This window comes from Vidua macroura, chromosome 4 (genome assembly GCF_024509145.1).
Source record: "Vidua macroura isolate BioBank_ID:100142 chromosome 4, ASM2450914v1, whole genome shotgun sequence".
NCBI lineage: Eukaryota > Metazoa > Chordata > Aves > Passeriformes > Viduidae > Vidua > Vidua macroura.
The window spans coordinates 73,213,258-73,235,671 of record NC_071574.1 but is presented as its reverse complement, the minus strand read 5'-3'; the positions used below and the strand labels follow the sequence as shown (position 1 = coordinate 73,235,671).

The following is a 22,414-nucleotide window of genomic DNA, read 5'->3' as shown; positions in this document are numbered from 1 at the left end:
TTGGAATTCAGCGTGGGCTGGGTGATCCGAGCTGTGCTTTAATAAACCTCACAAGCCCCGGAGTGTGAAACCACTGGCAGCTCCTGACGGGGTGCAAACTCCAGGCTGTTACCTCGTTAAAATCTGCATTTCCTGGGTGCGGGCGGGGCCTGCTGGAAGGTGAGAACATCGCTGGTGGAGCAGGAAGGGAACGGCTTTTGGAATGGAGCTGGCTGGACAGGCGAAATCAATTAACTCAAAATAGTCGTTTTGCAGTGATTTCCTCTTCAAGCCCGTCCTCACAAAGGGGTTTTGTTGTTTAATGGGGCAAAGTCCAGCCCGGGCAGACCCCGCTAAAGGCTCTCTGCAGGACTTCCACCCCTGGGTTTGCCTTTCCTCGTTGGGCTCATCTACCCCGTGACTCCTAATTAGTTCTTTGTCTATAATTGTGCCTTGTCATTCTGAGTGGTTAATGAGTGATTAATCAATAAGGGCTTTTCTCCAGGCACTTATTCCTGGCTGGCATAGCTGGAGCAGGCACCCATGGATTTAGCAGCAGTTCTCAAAGGGTGGCACCAGGTGCTTTTAAGCTGAAGGAGGATTCGTTTGGATTCGAAATAAGGCAGGAGGTTTTTATGGAGGGGGTGACAAATAAATTCCTGTCTCTGAGTGCAGGACTGTGGGATGTTCCCGTGTTTAATAGGAGGAGGCTCATCCATTAAGGAGAACTGGAACCCTCCGTGCTGTTTTTATAGTGACAGGTGTTGGTGAAGAGATTGGGGCTGGATGGATTCTTTAAATAAATTCTTTTTTTTTTTTTTTTAACTATCTCTAAGCTGCAATTCTGCAGCTAAATAAGGATTGCTAATGAATGTCCTGACAAGCAAAGATCACATCCATTCCCAAGATTTATTCCAGTCTCCATCTCCTCACCGCAGCTTTGGTTCTCATCAGATTCTGGTGGTCTTTGAGACCCTGCCTTAAACATCATCGTGGTATTTAAGGTGATGTTTCTGGATAACTGAACTCAGCTCCTGAGTTCATAAAATCCCAGAATGCTGGAATGGTTTGGGTGGGAAGGACCTCAATCCCACCCAGAGCCACCCCATCCATGGGCAGGGACAGCTCCCACTGTCCCAGGTGGATCCAAGCCCCAGTGTCCAACCTGGCCTTGGGCACTGCCAGGGATCCAGGGGCAGCCACAGCTGCTCTGGGAATTCCAGCCCAGCCCCTCCCCACCCTCCCAGCCAGCAATTCCTTGCCAAGATCCCAGCCCAATCTCCCCTTTCCCAGTGGGAGCCATTCCCTGCCTCCTGTCCCTCTGTCCCTTGTCCCCAGTCCCTCTCCAGCTCTCCTGGAGCCCCTCCAGGCCCTGCACGGGGCTCTGAGCTCTGCCTGGAGCCTTCCCTTCTGCAGGGGAGCATTCCCAGCTCTGCCAGCCTTTCCTCCCAGCAGAGCTGCTCCATCCCTGGGATCATCCTGGAGCCTCCTCTGGGCTCTCTCCAGCTCCTCCCTGTGCTGGCACCCCGAGCTCAGGGCTTTCAATCTGCTACAGGTGGTGACAAAAGTGGTGACTCTCCCTCAAAAAAAAAAAAAAAAAACTGTAGAAAAATCAGAATCCGGGAAAGGACGGGTGGAAATCTCTTCCATGAGTCCTGAAAAGGTGGGTCTGAGAGCACTTGTGAACAGCCTGGAGCTGATTCCTGCCCATCCATGAGGGAGCTCTCCTGGAAGCAGAGCCCGACCTGACCCGTGTGGTCTCCCCCTGATCTGACCTAGGGGAGAGCTGCAGTGGCCACAGGCTGGAGAAAAGTGGCCACTCCTGCCTGCTTGGGTGGAGAGTGGAACGTTGGGAGAACACTGCTCCAGCCCTCTGGTCTTCCCTGGTGCAATCCCACCCCTGAGCACCCAGAACTGAACGGAGGCAAAGCCCCTGTGGGGCTCTGAGCCGTCCAAGGGAAATGCTCCACGCCAGGAGAGCCTCCTGATCCAGGCTGCTCACACCCAGCCGTCCTGGGCTGAAATCTAAACCCCAGCACGGATCTGCAGTGGCTCCCTGTGCTCCAGAGCAGATTCCCCGGTGTTTCCCAGCGGGGTGGATGAGGTGGGAGCGTGGCTGTTCCTCCAGGAGGGCCGGAGAGGGCGGGAATGAAATCCCAGCAAAACCACAGACTGCTCTCCAAAGCAGCCCCGGGCTGGCAGGACTGTCAGGGGAGTGGAGCTGCTGGAAAACACTGCAGACAGAACAGGAATTAGAGGAGAAAGAAGTGAAAATGAGCTGGCAGAATCCTGAGGTGACTCATCAGGTGCATCTTGTGAAGTCTCTTTGGAGAAGTAATGAAACCGCGTGTTCTAACAATATTTGCACTGCAGCGGGGAAAGGCATAAATATTGGGATCAATTAATGAAATTAGAGAATTTGACCAAAAAAGCCCTCGTGCTGGCTCAGAAACCATCCCTCTTCCTTTTTGCTGGTGTCAGTGCCTGCAGTTGGAGAGGAAAACCCCGCAGTTCTGTTTCCCACCCCGCACAAAGGAGCTCTGGGCGGCCCTGGGGTCACTGGGATGTGCTGGGGAGGCTCCCGGAGCCCCAGGAATTCCCCCTGCACCCCGTGGAAGTTCTCCAGCTGGTGGGCAGGCAGAGCTGCTGGCTGGCTGGGCGTGGAGCCTCCTTCCCTTTGCATTCTGGGATTCAGGCCCCAGCCTGTTTCCCACCTGGGAAAGGGGGAATGGTGATTTTCCTTAGGAAGGGAAGTTTTCCTCAGGACAGCTCCTGTGTGAGTGTGACATTTGGATCTTCAGTTCCTCATCACAGAGCTTCATTTTGGAGCGTGGGATGAGCTGGGAGTGAAATTTGGGGTTGTTGGTGTCACTGGGTCAATTAATGCAATTTCTAGCAGATTAATTACCTTATTCCAACAGCATTTCAATGGATTTATATTTGGGATTGGCAACAACCCTGGGGTGAGGGACGAGGCTTGATTCACACGCTGAGCTCAGCAGGGTGAACACCTGACGTGCAGGCTGTGCCCCAGCACCTGGGAGGGTTTTGGTGGGGGAACCGTGAGCCAAAAAGAGCCAAAAAGAGCCATCACCATCCTGGGATGTGGCAGCAGCAGGAGCAGAACTCCCCAGGTTCTCCTGCCCCGGGATTGGCTCCGGCACAACTCTCCTTGGAATAATTCCCCTGGTTCCTGGCGGCCTCCACTCAAGAGGATGTTGACAAATTGGAGAGAAGTAGAGGAGCCACGAGGGTGGGGAGAGATTGGCAAAGGGAAGCAGCCAGGGAAGCAGCCAGGCTCCTGGCTCGCAGGAAATTTGTGGGGTTTTGAATGGAAATGGAGCTTAAAGGGTGGCTGTGCAGCTCCTTGAGGGGAGAACAAACCCGGACAGAGGTGCCGGGGCTGAACACGGGTTTGTAATAGCAAAGCCCAGCATCTGCTGGGGCACTTCAGAGCCCTGGCTTCCCACCCCTCCCTGGAGTGGTGCACAGCAGCGTTTGGGTGCTCTGGAGGTGATCGTTTGGGTTTAGGTGTCACTTGTGGAGGAAACCCCTCTGCCTTGGAGAAGGAAGGGCGAACCCCGGGGCTGTCGCTGGGCTCGGCGTCTCCTCCTCGTCCGCTCCTGCACCTCCCAGAGGATGTTTCCTCCTCCAACCCCGCACTTGGAGCCAGATTTGGGGGGTTTTGAAGCTGTCAGGAGGCAACAGTGAGAGTTTTAAGCGAGATTTTTCCTCCCCGTGAGCATTCCTCGGTGCATTTACGAACGAGAACTGGCGGCTGTTTATTCCATTTTTTTTTTTTTTGGAAGGCCAGGGTTTATTTGAAGAGCTCCTCGCGTTCCCTGCAGGGCTTGCCCCACCTTTGTTCCTGGATTTCCGCAGGAAGCTCATCCAGGGAGAGGCTGTGCTAAATTTACCTTGAGATCAGCGTGCAGCAGAGAATTCGGGGTTGGTAAAGCTCTGAAGTCTGGCTGCTCTTGTTCTTTCTTCCCATTTAATACGAGTTTAATGTCCTCTCTTGCTGGCCTCGCTGCCCACGCAGGTGTGAGGGAGCTCAGGTGTGGAAATGTCTTTAAATCCATCCTGGTGGGCTGCAGAAAATGAGATTTTTGTCCCAATCCCCTGAGTTTGTTTATAACAGCAGCTAAAAGATGAATATTTGGGATAAAACTACACTGCGTTGTTTGTTTTTTTTTTTTTCACATTTAATGTTCTCTTTTGTTTTTCCAGCTGTGGGGAGCTCAAAAAATCAAACAGGTAATACACTTAAAAAAATATTTTCAATTTTCCTTATTATTTTCAAGTGTTGCTGCTTTTCCCTGTCCTCCCTCATTCCCTTTGCCAGTTGCTGTTTTGCCTTCCCATGGAAATGTAAATGCAGAGAACACTCTGCCACCAAAGAGCCTGATTTTTTTTTTTATATATATATATTTATATATTTTGATGTCTTCATTTTCTCCTTCCTGTCTAGTCAAGAGCTTTCTTGTCTCCAGTTTTTTGCAAATAGTTTGACAGTTCCTTGGGAAGGTTTGTGCCTGTGCTGTACCTTCCTCCCTGCAGTCCCAGATCCCTTGGGAATGGATTTCTCCTTCCCAGTTCATTCCAGTGCAGCCTCCTGGGCTTGTCAGAAAATTTGGGGGGAAATGTGGTGAAAATGGGTGCAGTGAGCTTTGCTGCTGTTGACAGTAAAGCAGATTTAGGGTTTTTAGGGAGCTTGGGGTCTCCAGAGGCACCAGGGCTGGCTAAGGAGCGGTGGGGGCACATCAAGGTTGGAATTCCTGGAAAATCCAGGTCCTGTGTGGGGTTTTTGGGTGTCCCTTGTGGGGCCACCCAGGGAGGGCTGGACCTGCCTGTTGGTGTCCCAGCTGGTGCTGGAGCAGTGGGAGAGAAGGTTCTGGAATGGGACCCACACCTGCAGTGGGGAGAAGGTTCTGGAATGGGACCCACACCTGGAGATGGGGAGAAGGTTCTGGAATGGGATCCACACCTGGAGATGGGGAGAAGGTTCTGGAATGGGATCCACACCTGGAGATGGGGAGAAGGTTCTGGAATGGGATCCACACCTGAAGGGGGGAGAAGGTTCTGGAATGGGATCCACACCTGCAGAGGGGAGAAGGTTCTGGAATGGGATCCACACCTGGAGATGGGGAGAAGGTTCTGGAATGGGATCCACACCTGCAGGGGGGAGAAGATTCTGGAATGGGATCCACACCTGGAGATGGGGAGAAGGTTCTGGAATGGGATCCACACCTGGAGATGAGGGAGAAGGTTCTGGAATGGGACCCACACCTGGAGATGGGGAGAAGGTTCTGGAATGGGATCCACACCTGGAGATGGGGAGAAGGTTCTGGAATGGGATCCACACCTGGAGATGGGGAGAAGGTTCTGACCTGAATCCCCCCACTGTGTTTGGGCCTCAGGGGGTTCGGGGTTTCTGCTGTGACCCCTTTCCTTTCCCTGCATGATAAAGGGGTTTTATCCCTGCAGGATAAAGGGATTTTATCCCTGCAGGATAAAGGGGTTTTTCTCCTCATCCTCCCCATCCCTCTGGCACAGCCAGGGCTTTTCCCGTTTTTCCTACCCAGGACATTTCAGCCTCAGTGGAGGTGCTGGGAACAGGCAGGGACAGAAAATGATTTTCCTTTTCCCTCCTCAGTCTGCCTTTCCTGGGGCTCAGGTACAGCTGTGGGCGGCTTCTGGGCACACAGAGCCAAGAAAAAGCCACTCTTTGTATGTGAGGGTCAATGATTTCCTCCCAAACGATTAACTGATGCTCTTGGATGTAAATTTTAAATTTCATTTCATTAATTACTGCAGGAGAGGGGAAAGCAGTGCTGGGGAGGGGTTCTGCGGGGGCTGCTGAGCCCAAAGTGCCCTCGGTGAAAGCGAGGAGGGTCCCAGGTGGAATTCCAGGGACCCCGTGGTCTCGGGGGGTGTTGGGAGCGAGGGGTGGCTCTGCTGTGCCCCGTGCCCTCGCGGTGACTCTCTGGTGACACTTCCAGGCCATCATCCACCCCGACACTAACGAGACCATCTTCATGCCTTTCCGAATGTCAGGTACGCTTCCTCCCGCCCGTTTCTCCTGGGTTTGGATAAAACACCGGGGGGGGGGGGTGGTCTCCTCTTTTTGAACTGAATCTTGTCAACATTTAGACCAAGATAAGGAAGGAATTCCAACACCAAAATCCCTTTTGCAGGCGAGGAAAAGGAGGATCCTGAATTCCACTGTGAGATTTAGTGCTTAATATTCCCCTTTCCTTTTTCCTTTTCCTTTTCCTTTTCCTTTTCCTTTTCCTTTTCCTTTTCCTTTTCCTTTTCCTTTTCCTTTTCCTTTTCCCTTTTTCCTTTTCCTTTTCCCTTTTCCTTTTCCTTTTATTTTTCCTTTTCCTTTTCCTTTTCCTTTTCCTTTTCCTTTTCCTTTTCCTTTTCCTCTTTCCTTTTCCCTTTTCCCTTTTCCCTTTTTCCTTTTTCCTTTTCCTTTTTTCCCTTTTCCCCCTTCATTTTCCTTTCCCTTTTCCCTTTTTTCTTTTTCCTTTCTCCTTTTTCCTTCCTTTTTTTCCCCTTTCCTTCCCTCTTTCCTTTCTCCTTTCTCTTTCCCTTCCTCATGGAGGTGACAGACACTTCCTATTTTAACTGGATCCCAGCCAGAGCCTGTTCTGGAATTTTTGAGGGATCTGTCACTATTGGGAGCATTTTGATTTTGCACTAAATGGCAAAACTTGCTGCCCACAACTCCAGGGGTGTAAAATACAGGTCAGCAGTGACCCATCCCCACTGGATGAAGAGGAGGGGGCTGGGGGGGTTCATTCCCCAGGAAAGAATGGGATGATCCCTGTTTTTCCATGGGTTATGATATCTTATAGCCCCAGCACTGGGATTCTGGGGAGGATCAGCTTCTCTGTGCCTTAATGAGCTGTTTAATGATTAAAAATTAAATTAAAAAACCCTCTTTGGGGTTTCCCCCCTGTGCTCAGGTCCCCAGCAGCTCTTCTGGGATTGCCAGTGCAGCCCTGCTGCTTTTCTCTTTAAATAAATGGATTTATTTAAACAAACAGGACCTTTCCCATGGGTTTGGGTGCAACATCTTCACCTGATTTGGGCACAGGGAAAGCTGTCAGGGTTGGGGGTTTGTGCTCAGTGCTTTGGGGGATGATGCTCAGGGTGAAGGGGCAGAGAGAAGCCAGGACCCTCCTGTATTTGACTCCCAAATTTTGCCTCCTCTCAGGTCTTTGCCCTTTTTGGTGGTAAATTGGATCCAGGAAGTGAATTCTGTAATATTGGGAAGAAGCTCTGAGACCTTCTCGTGGAAGTCAGAGAGATGAATTATAATTAGCACAGGAATTGGCAGCAGCAGCAGGGGGGAAATGTGAAGCGTCTGATTTCTGTGGTGCTCAATAAAATTTGAGGAAAAGACTTTGGAGAGCTTGAAAAGCAAATAAAGGATGGGAAAACCAGGAAGATGCTGGAGCATCAGGTGGAGCTCCAGGATGTCCCAGGGTGTGAGGGCACCTGGTTGTGCCAGGAGTCCCCAGACTGGGACATTTATTCAAATTCATTAATTTATTTTTTTTTTCCCCCACAGGTTACATCCCCTTTGGAACCCCCATCGTAAGTATTTGGTTGTGGGCAGCAGGAAATGATTTCTGAGCACAGTTCTGCACACTCCAGCTCGTGCCATTCCCCCAGCATTCCCCCCTTCCCCATTTCCTGTTCTTGAGGGGCTTTTATCTATTTTATTAAATATCAGGTTATTGGTGAATTAACCCAACCTCTATTTGAGGGTGGTGATCTGCTGTTGAGGTTATCTATCTGTTCAAATATTGATGTTATTTATCTATTCTCTATGAGAATATTGATGAATTATCCCAGCCTCTGGTTGAGGGCATTTATCTGTTATTAAGGGGGCTTTATCCATTAATATATTGAGGTTATTTATCTATCTATTTATTTATTTATTTAGGAATTAACACAACCTCTGAGGTTATATATTTATTTAGTATTGAGGATATTTATGTATTTATAAGTTATTTATGTATTATTGAGGTTATTTTTCTATCAATATATTGAGGTTATTTATCTGTTATTATCTATTATATCTATTGAGGTTATTGATGAATTAATCCAACCCCTATTCCAGGTTATTTATCTGTTATCGAGGTTATTTATTTATTTATTAATATATTGAGGTTATTTATCTGTTATCTATCGGGTTATTGATGAATTAACCCAGCCTCTGTTTGAGGTTATTTAGCTGCTATTGAGGTTATTTATTTAATCATATAGAGAGGTTATTTTTTATTAAATATCAGCTTACTGATGAATTAACCCAGCCTCTGTTTGAGGTTATTTAGCTGCTATTGAGGTTATTTATTTAATCATACAGAGAGGTTATTTTTTATTAAGTATCAGGTTATTGATGAATTAACCCAGCCTCTTTGAGTTAATTATCTATTATCGAGGTTATTTATTAATTTATTTATTAATATATTGAGGTTATTTATCTGTTATCTATCGGGTTATTGATGAATTAACCCAGCCTCTGTTTGAGTTAATTATCTATTATCGAGGTTATTTCTCTATCAATATATTGGGGTTATTTTTTATTAAATATCAGCTTACTGATGAATTAACCCAGCCTCTGTTTGAGGTTAATTGTCTACTATTGAGGTTATTTATTTTTTAATATATTGAGGTTATTTATCTGTTATCTATCAGGTTATTGATGAATTAATCCAACCCCTACTCGAGGTTATTTATCTACTATTGAGGTTATTTATTTATTCATATGGAGAGGTTATTTTGTATTAAATATCAGGTTGTGGATGAATGAACCCAGCCTCTGTTTGAGGTTATTTATCCATTTAACATCGTTCCCACAGCCTCCTTCAGCACCTTCATCTTTCCCTCTGCAAAGCTGAACTCGTTGCTGGCAAAATGCAACTCCTGCGACCCTCAGATTTCATTTTTGGACACTTTTATTTTGCATTTCTGTGGTTTAAGGGTCTCTCCCCAACGTGAGGAGCTCCAGCTCAGCCAGGCAGTGCTGTGTGCCCTCGTTTGGGTTAATTAACCCAAAAAAGATGAAGAGGAAAGGGGAAGGATGAAGGTGCTGAAGGAGGCTGCGGGAACGGTGTTAAATGGATAAATAACCTCAAACAGAGGTTATCATCAATAACCTGATATTTAATAAAAAATAACCTCTCTAGATGAATAAATAAATAAATAACCTCAATAGTAGATAATTAAACAGAGGCTGGGTTAATTCATAATAACCTGATAGATAATAAAAAATAACCTCTCCATATGAATAAATAAATAACCTCAATAGTAGATAAATAACCTCAGACAGAGGTTGGGTTAATTCATCAATAACCTGATATTTAATAAAAAATAACCTCCATATATTAATAGATAAATAACCTCAATAGTAGATGAATACCCTCAAATAGGGGTTGGGTTAATGAACCTCCTGAGGTTGTGGCTGAGGCGGGTTTCTCCTTGTTTTTGGGAATTTTGGGAGTGTTTGGGTGCTCTCCATGGCCAAAGGCAGAAGGGAGAGAATTCTGCCTGTTCTCCTCCTGCTGAATCGTCACCTCATCCAAACAGGAAGGATTAATTTAGCGCAGCTTTGTGGGAAACTGAGGCACGCTTTCCCCCCCCCCCCCAAAAACTGGAGTCAAGAGTCACTTTATCCTCAAAGCCACCAGCTCCTGGTTCAGCTTATTGGTTCATTAAAATGGTCGAAGGAGTAAAATACACTAAATTTAATCTCCTTAAACCCAGCAGTGCTCTAGGCCTGGCTCAGGGTTGTCACCCTTTCCAAAGGGGGCTGCTGACCCCAAAGGGGGCTGGTGACCCCAAAGGGGGGGATCAGCGGGGCTGCTGCTGTTTGTTGTGGTGGGCAAAGCTTCGGTGGGAACTTTGTGTGGGGCATTTTAAAAGAAAAGGTTAAACAAAAACGAGTTAACGATCAAATTGACAATGAAATCGGCCCCAATCCAGAGCTGTCAGAGGAGCCGAGAGCTGTCAGATGAGCCCAATTTCAGGAGCTGTAAAGGATAAACTGGAACCTCTTGTCATTTAGAAAAAAAAAAAAAAAAGAAAAAAAACCCAAACGTTTCAAATGTTAAAATTAAAATGTAACATTTATGCCAATCGATCTGTGAAATTTAGTGACAAAATTGGCAGCCTGCTCCAGCATAAAAACAGTTTGAGTCTTGTATTCCACAAAGGGGGATGGGATTTCCTCAAGAGAGGCTCGGGCTGGGCCGTCCTTGTCCCCGAGGAGGATTTGTCGCTGTCCCCAGGTGGGATTTGGGGTCAGCCGCACGCCCCGAGCCGTGAGCGGGGTGGGGATGAGCAGTTTAGGGCCACCCCCCTCCCCGGGGTATTTCCCTCTGCAGCCCCTGCAGAATAATCCAGTCCGGGGCAGCTCATTGTGCTGGGGATTAAGGCTTTGGGGAAAGAATGGGATCTTGGCAGCCAGCTCCCCTGACACTTCCAAATCCCAAATCCCGGGAACGTTCCTTCCCCACCGTGGCCCTGCCCTGGGCTTGGCCTCTCCATCCCTTGCGAGCCGGGTTTGGGGCCGACCCCGCCGCAGGGAGGGACAGGCTGGGCTCTGTGGGAGTGCTCGGGGCTTGGCGTTGCCCTTTTCCCCATTTCCAGCCCGGGAGGGAGAGGATCCAGCCCCTGGAATTCTTGCCCTGCAAAGCTGGAGCAGGCTGGTGCTTCCTCCTCTGGGTGGGGGAAGATTTATCCACCTTTAGGAAATTCAGCTCAAAGCTGGCCTTGAGGGCAGAGTCCTGCTGCCACCTCAGCTTTCAGCACCTGAAGTCCCCCAGCCATCCAAAATCGGGGCCTGGGTGAGCTTTTAGAGACCCTCTGAAGAGCCGGGTGGGAATTCGGGGCTGCGGGTGACCGTCCCACCTCAGGCAGGATTTGGGCGTTGAGCTGGGGCCGCTCAGAGCTCCCTGATGTCCACGGGGTGGCTTTGGGGCCACCAAGGGCCCTTCACACCTGACCACCAATTAAATTCTGTCGCTGACGCTTTCGCCAGTGTTTAGGAGCTCTTTTTAAATTTTTTTTTTATTTTGTTTTCCTTCTTAGTTATTTTTTCCCCTGACAGTAATTAAAAGTGAAATTGTACATTTCTTGACAGACTCTTGCACATATGGAGAGTTTGCATTTAAACGTGCCTCTTTCAGTCATACAGATTTTGGGTGCTCTTTTTTTTCTTTATTTATTTATTTTCCCGCCGGAATTTTCCCCCGGCGCTCAGCCCCAGCCTCTGCCTGGCCCTGTTCCTCCCCAGCCTCGTCATCCCGCTGGTTTTGGGGCGCCGGGGGTTAGGGTTAGGGTTGGGGTTAGGGGGGCTTCGTTTGGGGCTGCGTTAATTAATGCCGAGCTCCGCGTGGGGGAACGGAGACGTAAATTAGTGGGAGCTGGCTCCGGGCCAGAGAACAAAGTCCCTGCAACTCCACGAGAGTGGGAGGAAAAGCTGGAGGAGGAGGAGGAGAAGGGAGAGGAGATGGGAATGGAACGAGGCCGCCCAAGCGCCGTCCCCTTTTGTTTGGTGTCGTTTCTCCGCGTCCCCGGTGGAGATCCGCCCGTGGGGATGGCCCCGGCTCAGCCCCGGGACAGGATTCCATTCCTTTCCATTCCTTCCCAAATTCCCGGGGATGAACGGAGAGGAAACGCCGGGGAAGGTCTGGGGGCGGGGGGGTGAGCTCGCGGCTTTCGGAGGCACGAGTGGCCGGGGAGTAAAATGGACGGAGTTAAAGAGTTGCTCAACCTTTTGATTCCGTGGGGTTTCGCAACCAGAAAACGCCTCCAGAACTGTGGGGTGTCCAGGGCACAGGGAGGGAGGGAAGGATGGCAGGGCTCTCTTGTCCTGCCTGATTCCTGCTGGGAATTCTTTGTCCTGGCTCTGTTTGTTGGGCTGGCCCTTGGGATCCCCTTGCCTGCATCCCTTTCCTCTTCTTCAGCTTCTTGTGGTCTAAACCAGGAAAAATTGGCCCTAAAGCAGGAAAAATGGCCTGAAACCAGGAAAAAATGGCCCTAAAACAAGAAAAACTGCCTTAAACCAGGAAAAATTACCCTAAAACAGGAAAATTGCCCTAAACCAGTAAAAAATGGCCCTAAAACAAAAAAAAAAAAAGGCTCTAAAATGTGAAAAATGTCCCTAGAACAGGAAAAATGTCCCTAAAGGAGGAAAAATGTCCCTAAAGCAGGAAAGATGGTCCTAAAAAAGAAAAACTGCCTTAAACCAGGAAAAATGGCCCTAAAACAAGAAAAACTGCCTGAAAGCAGGAAGGCTGGCCCTAAGGCAGGTGTTTTGTGTGTCAGAGGTGGGATTTGCAGAGCTGTGTCCCTGTGGTGCCCTGAGGCATGGCCCAAGGACACCTCGGGCCCAGGACACACCTGTGTGGCCTCAGGTGCTGCCAGGGGTGACCTTGCAGGGCCTCTGGCGTCCCAGTGCAGGCCCCAGCAGCGAACATCTGGCCAGATGTGCTGGGCCGGGCTGCCCCAAGCCTCGGGGGGACGGTGACACGCCAAAAAAAGATTAATTAATTAAAATAAATTTGATTAAAAATAAATCCCGGGTTCCCAAACAGGAGCAAAGTGCTCCCAGGTGGCTCTGCTGTCCCCAGATGTTCCAGTGGGATTTTCTGCTGGTGCCCCAAACAGGGAATGTGCCCAAGGAAGAGGAGAACCCCCCGTTCACTGCCAGTAGTGACAGCTTTGAACTCTTGCCTCCGTGCAGGGTTTGTGTTTCCCTCCAGAAATACCTGGATTGGGGAATTTTTTGGGTTTTAACAGGATCTTCGGGCAGGGTCAGCTGCCAGGGGATTTTCGGGGTGTATGACGAGCAGTAATTAAAGGTGCAGAGCTTCCAGGGGCAGCGACATCAGCCAGTTCCACCCCTGGAGAACGGAGAGACAGGAGGCTGATAACGACTGGGATGACAAAAATAACGGGAATGAAATAAAGCCAGAAATGAGGATAATTTATTCAAGTCCCTGGAAATCAGCTTGGCTGTTTGCGTGCCTGGAAAAGCACGGAGAGCAAACCAGGGATGCTTTAATAATGAGAGAATCTCTCCTCTTGCAGGTTGTTGGTCTCCTCCTGCCCAACCAGACCCTGGCCTCCACTGTGTTTTGGCAGGTGAGGCTCCTTGGGAAGGGTGGGAATGTGGGGAGGTCTCTTGGTTTGAGAAGCCAGGTGTCTCCTAGGGAAGGCAGGAGCCTCCCCTGGAATGGAAAATGGAACCCCTCTCCCTCTGAATTATTATAATGTGAAATTAGGGGGCTGTCAGGCAAAGATACGGGAGCAGGAATAACAGTTCTTTACTAGGAAAATTAAAAATACAAATGCAATAGTACAAAAAAGAAAACAAACCCTGCCAGAGTCAGAGCAGGCCCTGGCACCTGTGGGTCAGGGTGGTGGCAGCAGTGCCATTCCATGGGGGCTCAGCCCTCCTGCAGTGCCAGCTGTGCTTCTGCTGGAGCAGGATCCTGGATAAGGCTGGAGTTTTCCTCTGAAGCTCCAGGGCTGCTGGAGATGGGCCTGGGCTCCCTCTGGGAATGCAGTGGGGCAGAAAGCTGCTCCTCTGGGAATGCAGTGGGGCAGAAAGCTGCTCCTCTGGGAATGCAGTGGGGCAGAAAGCTGCTCCTCTGGGAATGCAGTGGGGCAGAAAGCTGCTCCTCTGGGAACGCAGTGGGCAAAGGCTGCTGTGTTGTCCCAAAATCTCAGATTGTATCCAGGTAGGAATGCTTGGCTCCTCCCCTGGGCACAGCATCTCCCCATGGGATGATGGAATTTTATCACCGTGACTCAATGGCCCAGGAACAGAAGATAATTAATAATTAATGGCCCATGAACAGCAGAGATCTCCTGGAGGGAGGATTGGTTGTGCGAGAGATAAAGAAAAGTGCCCAGTGAACAGCAGAGAGCTGCCCCAGCCCTGACAGGTGGGAACAGAATACACACGTGTCCTACAAGGCTGTGCTTTAGGGACAGGATGTGCCTGGATGCATTCAGGGAAAGGCCTGCAAGGGGCTGGAAACAAATCTGGGCTCCCCTTTTCATCCCACACCTTCCTGTGCCATGGCAAGGAAGAGGCAGAACAGGCCAGCAGCAAAAATCAGCTTTTTGGAGCCGTTTTGTCTGCGTGTAAATGGTTCTTCCATGAAGGTGTTCTCCCTAAACTCACCCATCTGCCTTTGGGAGGACAAGGAGTTGGGATTTTCCTTGGGGAAGGATGTTGGGAGGGCTGGGGATGATGGGAGGCCCTGTTGCCAGGAATTTTGGGAATAGGTGTGCATGGCAAAGCCCAGGACTCCTGCACTGAGTCTGCTGCAGGAGCTTTGGGGGGAGACAACCTGTGTGTAGGGAGGTGCTGGTGTGATTTCCCATTAAAGTTCTGGGAATTAAGAGTAAGGGGAGGAAGCAGGCACGGGAAGGAGAGATCCATAGTAAACACACCACAAGTGCGATTCCGTCGCCAGCTGAAAGGAAGGAACGAGTTATTTTCAGCCTCCTTTCTGTGGCAAATGTCTTTTTTATTGTCTGCACTGTGAGTGGGGAGGGAACTGTGCAGTCAGGAAGGCTCCGAGCAGAGTGGGATCTGCCTGGAGCGTGGGGAAGGCGGCGGAGCCGGGAGCACGGCGGGACAGCCGCGCCAGGAATTCGGGGTCTGGTGGCTTTGGCTGGGAGCTGTCCCAGAGGAGGAGAGGGCTGGGGACATCCTGAGGCTCTCAGGGCTTTGGAGGCCGCTCACCTGCCCTGTTTAGGGACATCTGGGATGGAATCCCAGGCTGGTTTGGGTGGGAAGGGACCTTAAATCCCATCCCTGTGGGAACCCAGGGCAGGGGGAACATCCCCCTGTCTGCCCTGGGGGGCTCTAACTCCCAGGAAAACACTGACTCATTCATGGAGAAGGCCTCCAAAGCTTCAAAGTAAACCAGAGACCACAAAAGTGTGAAATAGATTGTAGAGAGCAGTGTAGTGTGTCACATGGGTGAGAAATTTAGGGTTTAGGATTTTTAGTATGTTATAGATGGGTTTAAGATGGAGGGTACAGGGTGTTGTCTCGAGTTCCTCTCTTCTCTCTTCTTCCTCTTTCTTCTTGGGTTTGGGTGGTATCTTGTAATTGGGCAGAAAAATCTGCACTGTGGGTTTTTAGGGGTCAGTTATTGGGTTAGAAAGGGAAATAATTTAGGTGTCACTTCTTAATTGGGCAGCTTAGTTTTTGATTAGACTTAAAAGGCCTTGGACCAAGAGACTGTTGGCCATTTTTGTGCTGTTTTCTTGCATGCAAGGTCTGGGTGCAGGCAGTGTGCTGAAATTTTGATAAGATAACAATAAACAGAAGCTGGAGACCGGAAAAGTCCAATGTGTCTCTCGTTCCTGACACAGAACTGCTCCAGGAGTTGCCCAACTTGAGGCCAGCAAACTCACACATCCCATTCCACCCCAGGTGGGCAAGGACACCTCCCACTATCCCAGGGAGCTCCAAGCCCTGTCCAGCCTGGCCTGGGACACTCCAGGGATTCAGGGGCAGCCACAGCTGCTCTGTTCCAGCCAGTTTAATGCCACGTGTGTCCATTAGCTGGGCCATCTGCTCATCTCCTGCTCCTCAGAAGCCTCCTGTGACCCTCTGGGAGCCTTTGGAGCTCAGGAAGTGCCTGCTGGAAAGGCACTGGGCTTCCTGCTGCATCCTGACTGCACATGGATTTGGCCAGGACAGCAGGAGGAATTTCTTCACACGGTTGGATATTGGAAGGGGCTGCCCAGGGAGGTGGTGGAGACCCCATCCCTGGAGATGTCTGAGGAAGGCCTGTGTTAAGGTGGCACGAAATAACTCATGCACTCACTCTAAAATCTAAAAGAAGGAAAAGCAGGAGGTTTTATTTCTGACCTCTCAATATACAGAATTCCAAAAGTGGCAGTGGATTGGAGGATGGAATTTGCCACCTCTCCAACCACACTGGTCAAACCAACAGCCCATCAATTCTCTCTTCCCACAAAGAAGAATGCAAAACAATCATTATTGACATGAGCATGCCCGAGAAGTCCAGCAGAAATATGTAAACATCAGAAGGCATGGAAAACTTTTAAAAGAACTTTAAAACTTTTAAAAGAGCAGCGCGACAGGCCTGGACATGGCACTCAGAGCTCTGGGCTGGGGACAAGGGGGCATGGGGCACAGCTGGGGCTCGGTGACCCTGGAGGGATTTTCCAGCCTCAAGGATCCTGGGATTCTGTGGGATTAAAACCCAACAGTGAGGGAGATGGGGCCAGGAGAGGAGTTGCCCATCCAGCGTCCAGGGAAGCAGAGCTGCCCTCGGGGCACTGGAATTTCCATCCCTCCATTTGAAGGGCATCAAATCACGTCTAGACCCTGCACCAGCGAGGTGCTGAGCTGGGAGCAGCCCCAGGGCAGATGGGATTTCCCTCAGAAGTGCCAGAAGGCCGGATTTTGTTGGGTTTGTGCTGATGTTGTGTCTCTCTGTCCCGCAGTGGTTGAACCAGAGCCACAACGCGTGTGTGAACTATGCAAACCGCAACGCGAGCAAGGTGAGCCAGCTGTCACCGTGAGGGTGGCCGTGACAAACCTCCCTGGTCCTGACTTCTGTGACAAACCCCCCTGGTCCCTGGCTTCAGGGAAGTGAGGGTGGCCGTGACAAACCTCCCTGGTCCCTGGCTTCCGTGACAAACCCCCCTGGTCCTGACTTTTGTGACAAACCTCCCTGGTCCTGACTTCTGTGACAAACCTCCCTGGTCCCTGGCTTCCGTGACAAACCTCCCTGGTCCCTGGCTTCAGGGCAGTGAGGATGACTGTGACAAACCTCCCTGGTCCTGGCTTCTGTGACAAACCTCCCTGGTCCCTGACTCCAGGCAGTGAGGGTGACTGTGACAAACCTCCCTGGTCCCTGACTCCAGGGTGAGGGTGGCCGTGACAAACCCCCCTGGTCCATGACTTCCGTGACAAACCTCCCTGGTCCCTGGCTTCTGTGACAAACCTCCCTGGTCCTGACTTCTGTGACAAACCTCCCTGGTCCTGACTTCTGTGACAAACCTCCCTGGTCCCTGACTTCTGTGACAAACCTCCCTGGTTCTTGACTCCAGGGAGTGACAGTGGCTGTGACAAACCTCCCTGGTCCTGACTTCTGTGACAAACCTCCCTGGTCCCTGACTTCTGTGACAAACCTCCCTGGTTCTTGACTCCAGGGAGTGACAGTGGCTGTGACAAACCTCCCTGGTCCCTGACTCCAGGGTGAGGGTGGCCATGACAAACCTCCCTGGTCCCTGGCTTCTGTGACAAACCCCCCTGGTCCCTGGCTTCTGTGACAAACCCCCCTGGTCCCTGACTTCTGTGACAAACCTCCCTGGTCCCTGACTCCACAGGGTGAGGGTGGTGTATTGTAAATGTAGGTGAACTTGGTGGGAAGAAATGGACTCTAGTTTAGAAAGTTGATTTCTGTATTATAACTCTATTATAATACATTCCTATATTATTTAAAAGGGATTAAAACTACATGCCTACTTTTTCTAACGAGCATATCTAACTAACTCACAACTCATGACCTTCTTTCGAGAGTCTAAACACAGGTAGATCTAACTAGCCATCAAGCTCAAACAATGTTCACTAGAACTCAATTAAGTAATCGCCCCAGGTAAACAATTCTCTAAAGACATTCCACATGAGAAAAACAAAAAGTAAAATTAGGAATTTTCTCTTTCTTCTCTCTGTGCTCCTCTATAAAAAAAATCCTGAGAGAGAGAAGAACGTGCCTGCCACAGTGGTGAAAATGAAAAGGAGCGGGTTCGATGAAGTTGCCTAAAAAGAACTTTACTAACAATAACAATAACGTTCTCGTTGTTTAAAAACAACAAACGTGGAGAAGTCGAGCACAGTACAAGGGGCAGGATCCAGAGACCCGAGAGAAAGGAGAACTTGGGGGTGGAAGCCTCTAGAACAGAAACCACATAGGGAAACAAGCGACCAATAGGGGAGCAGGACTTGGCGTAACATATAGGGGATACACAACAGGGCACGGCCAATAGGGGAGCAGGACTCGGGCAGCTCAGCCTAACAGCACCAAAGGCTTTTGGGGGAGCTCTCAGGCTCACCCTAAGTTAAACAAATGACTCCCAGGGCTTGGAACTCACGCCTGGTTCTTTTGGGGTAAAATCTGGCTGACTTTGAGTCACAGCTTGGCTAATTCCCACACACAGCCACGAGGCAGCTGCGGGCCTGCCCCGGGGCCTTCCCACGTGGAAACGCCAATCCCGCCTCTTCCCTGGCCATGAAACCTCCGGGGTGGCCACTGGGGGATCTCTAGACTGGCCACTGTCCCGTGTTTGAACTCGGTGTAACCAGCACGAGGATCTGGGAATCACTCCAGGCACAGAAATGAGGCTCAGGGCCCTGGAGCTGAACCAGTCCATGGTCCCAACTGGTCTGGAATGGTTTAACTGGGATCTGAAGGAGCACAGAGCAGAACGGTGCCTGGGTTGGGGGAGCAGGAGGAAACTCCATGATCCCATCCCAAAACGAAGGATTTTGTTCGTGCTGGTGCCAGTGGGAAGTGCTGGGGCTGTCCCTGGGAAGTGCTGGGGCTGTCCCTGCTCCATCCTTGGTGGGGCTGTCCCTGTTCCCTTCCTTGGTGGGGCTGTCCCTGTTCCATCCTTGGTGGGGCTGTCCCTGCTCCATCCTTGGGGTGGCTGTCCTTGTTCCCATCCTTGGTGGGGCTGTCCCTGCTCCCTTCCTTCTCCTCAGCCTCCATTCATCCCGTGCTGGGATGTGGGAAGCTGAGCTGGAATCCATCCAGCTCACTGAGAGAACATTTCACAGATAAAATATTGACTGTGGCGAGTTTGGGGTTCAGCACTGGAGGCTAGAAATGCTAATTTGGTGCCATGTGCTGAATTTCACTCACATCCTTCCTTTGAGCTGCTATTATTATAATTTTCTGATGCCAATTAATTTTCCATTCCCTGTAACCTTGCTCAGGAGGCCACGATTTCCTCGCTCTTGCCTCTTGGGATGACAGCCCATGTGTCACAGAACAATATGACGAAATTAAACCTGTCTCTGCTCTGAAACAAATACACCAAAACAAACAAACAAACAAAAATGGGGAAAAAAAATGGGCTGAATATTAATAACCAGAAGTTTGTTCATTGAAAATATGTTTTGTTTTTCTTTCCAAAGCCTTCTCCGACATCCAAGTTCATCCAGGGCTACTTGGGAGCTGTCATAAGTGCTGTCTCAATAGCAGTGGGTAACTCTTTATATCTCTGGATTTCATGACTAAGGAGCTGCCTGGGAGATGTTTTTTGGATTGCTGAGCATGTTTATATCTTTTAACTGACTCAACCCCGTCCTGATAACCAGCAAATGCTGTCCCCTGGGATGTGGCTGGCCCTGCATGCCCCAGCTTTCCAGCAGAACCAGAGTCCAGCACCTCCTGCGCTGTGCCTTGGCTGCTCTGTGAACTCCCACTCCCCCTCGTGCATTAATTGGTGGGGAATTCATTAACCAGGCTAATTTAGACACCTCGAGGCTGGAGGGCCCTGGGTGGCAGGAGAGGAGAGGCAGAGTTCTGGAATGTTCTCCTGGGGATGGAATTACCTCTTCCCCCGTGGATGTGTTTCAAGCTGGAGCTGCAGTTCAGGTCACGGTGTGGAACCCTGGAATGGTTTGGGTGGGAAGGGACCTCAAATCCCACCCAGAGCCACCCCTGCCACGGCAGGGACACCTCCCACTGCCCCAGGCTGCTCCAGCCCCAGTGTCCAACCTGGCCTTGGGCACTGCCAGGGATCCAGGGGCAGCCACAGCAAATCTGGGAATTCCAGCCCAGCCCCTCCCCACCCTCCCAGCCAGGAATTCCTTCAAAAGATCCCAGCCCAATCTCCCCTTTCCCACTGGGAGCCATTCCCTGCCTCCTGTCCCTCTGTCCCTTGTCCCCAGTCCCTCTCCAGCTCTCCTGGAGCCCCTTCAGGGACTCTGAGCATTCCCTGGATTTTTCCCTTCTCCAGGGGAACATTCCTAGCTCTCCCAGCCTGGCTCCAGCCCTGGAGCAGCTCCTGGGCCTCCTCTGCAGTTCTGTGTGAAATAATCTGTGAGAGAGGAGCTTTTAAGATTCCTAAAATCAAGCTCTTGTGGCTTTTAATGCATTCCCAGGAGCACAGGTTGACATCAGGAGCAGGATCAGCTCTTCCCAAAGGGACAGGAACAGTTTTGAGGAGCAGCTTGGGAAAGTTATTCCTTACACTGGGGTTTCAAATAAACCCCAGACTGAGTGGTTGTACCTTCTCCTTTGGAACATTAAAGATCCACAGCAGTTGGTATTTTTCCCTCTGGCCAAGACCTTTCCCCATTTTTTCAGGTCACAGAGAATTTACTTTTTCTCCTTGTGCAGCTGCCAGACCCTTTTCCAAAGGGCGTGGAGTTGTTGAAGTGCCTCGAGGCTTTGAGGGAAAACTCCATTTTGTTGGGCACCCCTGTGCTGGATGGTTTGCCACGTCTCAGTCCGTGTGCTGGGCACTGCTGCTCCTGTCCCCTCCTGCAGAGCTCACCTGAGCCCCCAGCTTGGCTCACCTGAGCTCACAGCCTGGCTCACCTGAGCCCCCAGCCCAGCCTGCCTCACCTGAGCCCCCACCTCCATCACCCAGGAGCCGTGCCCACTTTTCCAGCTCAACTTTAACCCTAATCCCCATCCTAACAACCTCAACGCTTCGGTTTTCCATCCACAGCTTCCTGGGGAAGCGTGGCATGGTTTCCCTGAGCTCCTCAGTGCTTAGGCCAGCAATTTTGTCACCTTGTGGGTCCCTGAGGTGACAGTCCCCAGCTGGACGTGCTGCTGCCACTCACACCCCCCCTTCCAGCCCCGGCGCTGCTGATCCCGTGGTTTTGGCATTAATGCTCCTCTCCCTCTTGGAACAGGGGCAGATTAGAGGGGCAGGACACACGGACAAGGATCTTGGCAGAGCTTTGTCCCCCGAGCAGCTGGGAGGCTTTGGTAAGGAGCCCGTGGAGGGTGGAGGTGTCCGTGCTGGCAGGGCTTGGGAATCTGTCATTCCTTGGGCTGCTCAGAGCCTGCAGAGCAGCAGGAGCACAAGGGCAGCTCCAGAGTGCAGGAGGGGCCGTGGGGGTGCTGTGGGAAACACCCCGGTGCAAAGAGGCCCTGTGGGAAGCTCCCTGAGATGTGCAGGGAATGAAATCGGGCGTTTCAGCCTCGTGCAAGCAGAGATCTCCGTGCAGGGGGGGAGCTGCTGCCTCCCGGGCAGTGCCAGCGTGTCCCCCAGGCTGGCATCCCACCGGCATGCCCCGGGTGTGTGGAATAGTGCTGGCTCAGAGCTGTGATGCTCGGGGGTCAGAGCAGTGCCCCAAGCCAGGAGCTTTCTGTGTGGATGGTCCAGGGTGGAGAAGGGCAAAAACCTTCACAGGTTCTTCTCCTTCCTAATGTTGGGATGTTTTCTTCTATGTGGAGCATGAAGAACAGAAACCTTCACAGGTTCTTCTCCTTCCTGATGTTTGGGAGGTTTTCCTCCATGTGCAGCTGAAGGGCAAAAACCTTCACAGGTTCTTCTCCTGCCTGATGTTTGGGAGGTTTTCTTCTATGTGGAGCATGAAGGACAGAAACCTTCAGAGGTTCTTCTCCTTCCTAATGTTTGGGAGATTTTCTTCCACGTGCAGCTGAAGGGCAAAGACCTTCAGGGGTTCTTCTCCTTCCTAATGTTTGGGAGGTTTTCTTCCACGTGGAGCTGAAGGGAAAAATCTTTTAGGGGTTCTTCTTCTATCCTGTTGGATGTTGGAAGGAGCTTTTCCTCCTCGTGAAATATAAGGGCAGCAGCCTTTAGAGGTTCTTCTCCCGGATACTGGGATGTTTTTCTCCACATGGAGCATGAAGGTCAAAAACCTTCAGGGATTCTTCTTCTATCCTGATGTTGGGAGGTTTTCCTCCACATGGATCATGGAGGGCAGCAGCCTTTAGAGGTTCTTCTCCTTTTGGATGTTGGGATGTTTTTCTTCACGTGGAGCAGGAAGGGCAAAAACCTTTAGGGGTTCTTCTATCCTGATGTTGGAAGGAGCTTTTCCTCCTTGTGAAATAAGAAGGGCAAAAACCTTCATGGGTTCTTCTTCTATCCTGATGTTGGAAGGAGGTTTTCCTCCATGTGAAACACGAAGGGCAGCAGCCTTTAGAGGGTCTTCTCCTTTTGGATGTTGGGATGTTTTTCTCCATGTGGAGCAGGAAGGGCAAAAACCTTCAGGGGTTCTTCTATCCTGGTGTTGGGATATTTTCTTCCACATGAAGAATGAAGGGCAAAAATCTTTAGGGGTTCTTCTTCTATCCTGATGTTGGAAGGAGCCGTTCCTCCACGTGGAGCACAAAGGGCAGCAGCCTTTAGAGGTTCTCCTCCT

At 50.5% G+C, this 22,414-nt stretch overlaps 1 protein-coding gene across 1 annotated transcript in view; it reads left to right on the top strand.

The window, feature by feature from the left end:
* Positions 1–22,414, top strand: part of SFXN5 (sideroflexin 5) — a 107,143-nt gene that overhangs the window by 33,174 nt on the left and 51,555 nt on the right. Inside the window, 6 exon segments of the mRNA XM_053976636.1 lie at positions 4,210–4,236; positions 5,982–6,036; positions 7,562–7,587; positions 13,093–13,146; positions 16,504–16,560; positions 19,202–19,267. Coding sequence (XP_053832611.1) covers positions 4,210–4,236; positions 5,982–6,036; positions 7,562–7,587; positions 13,093–13,146; positions 16,504–16,560; positions 19,202–19,267 — 285 coding nt within the window.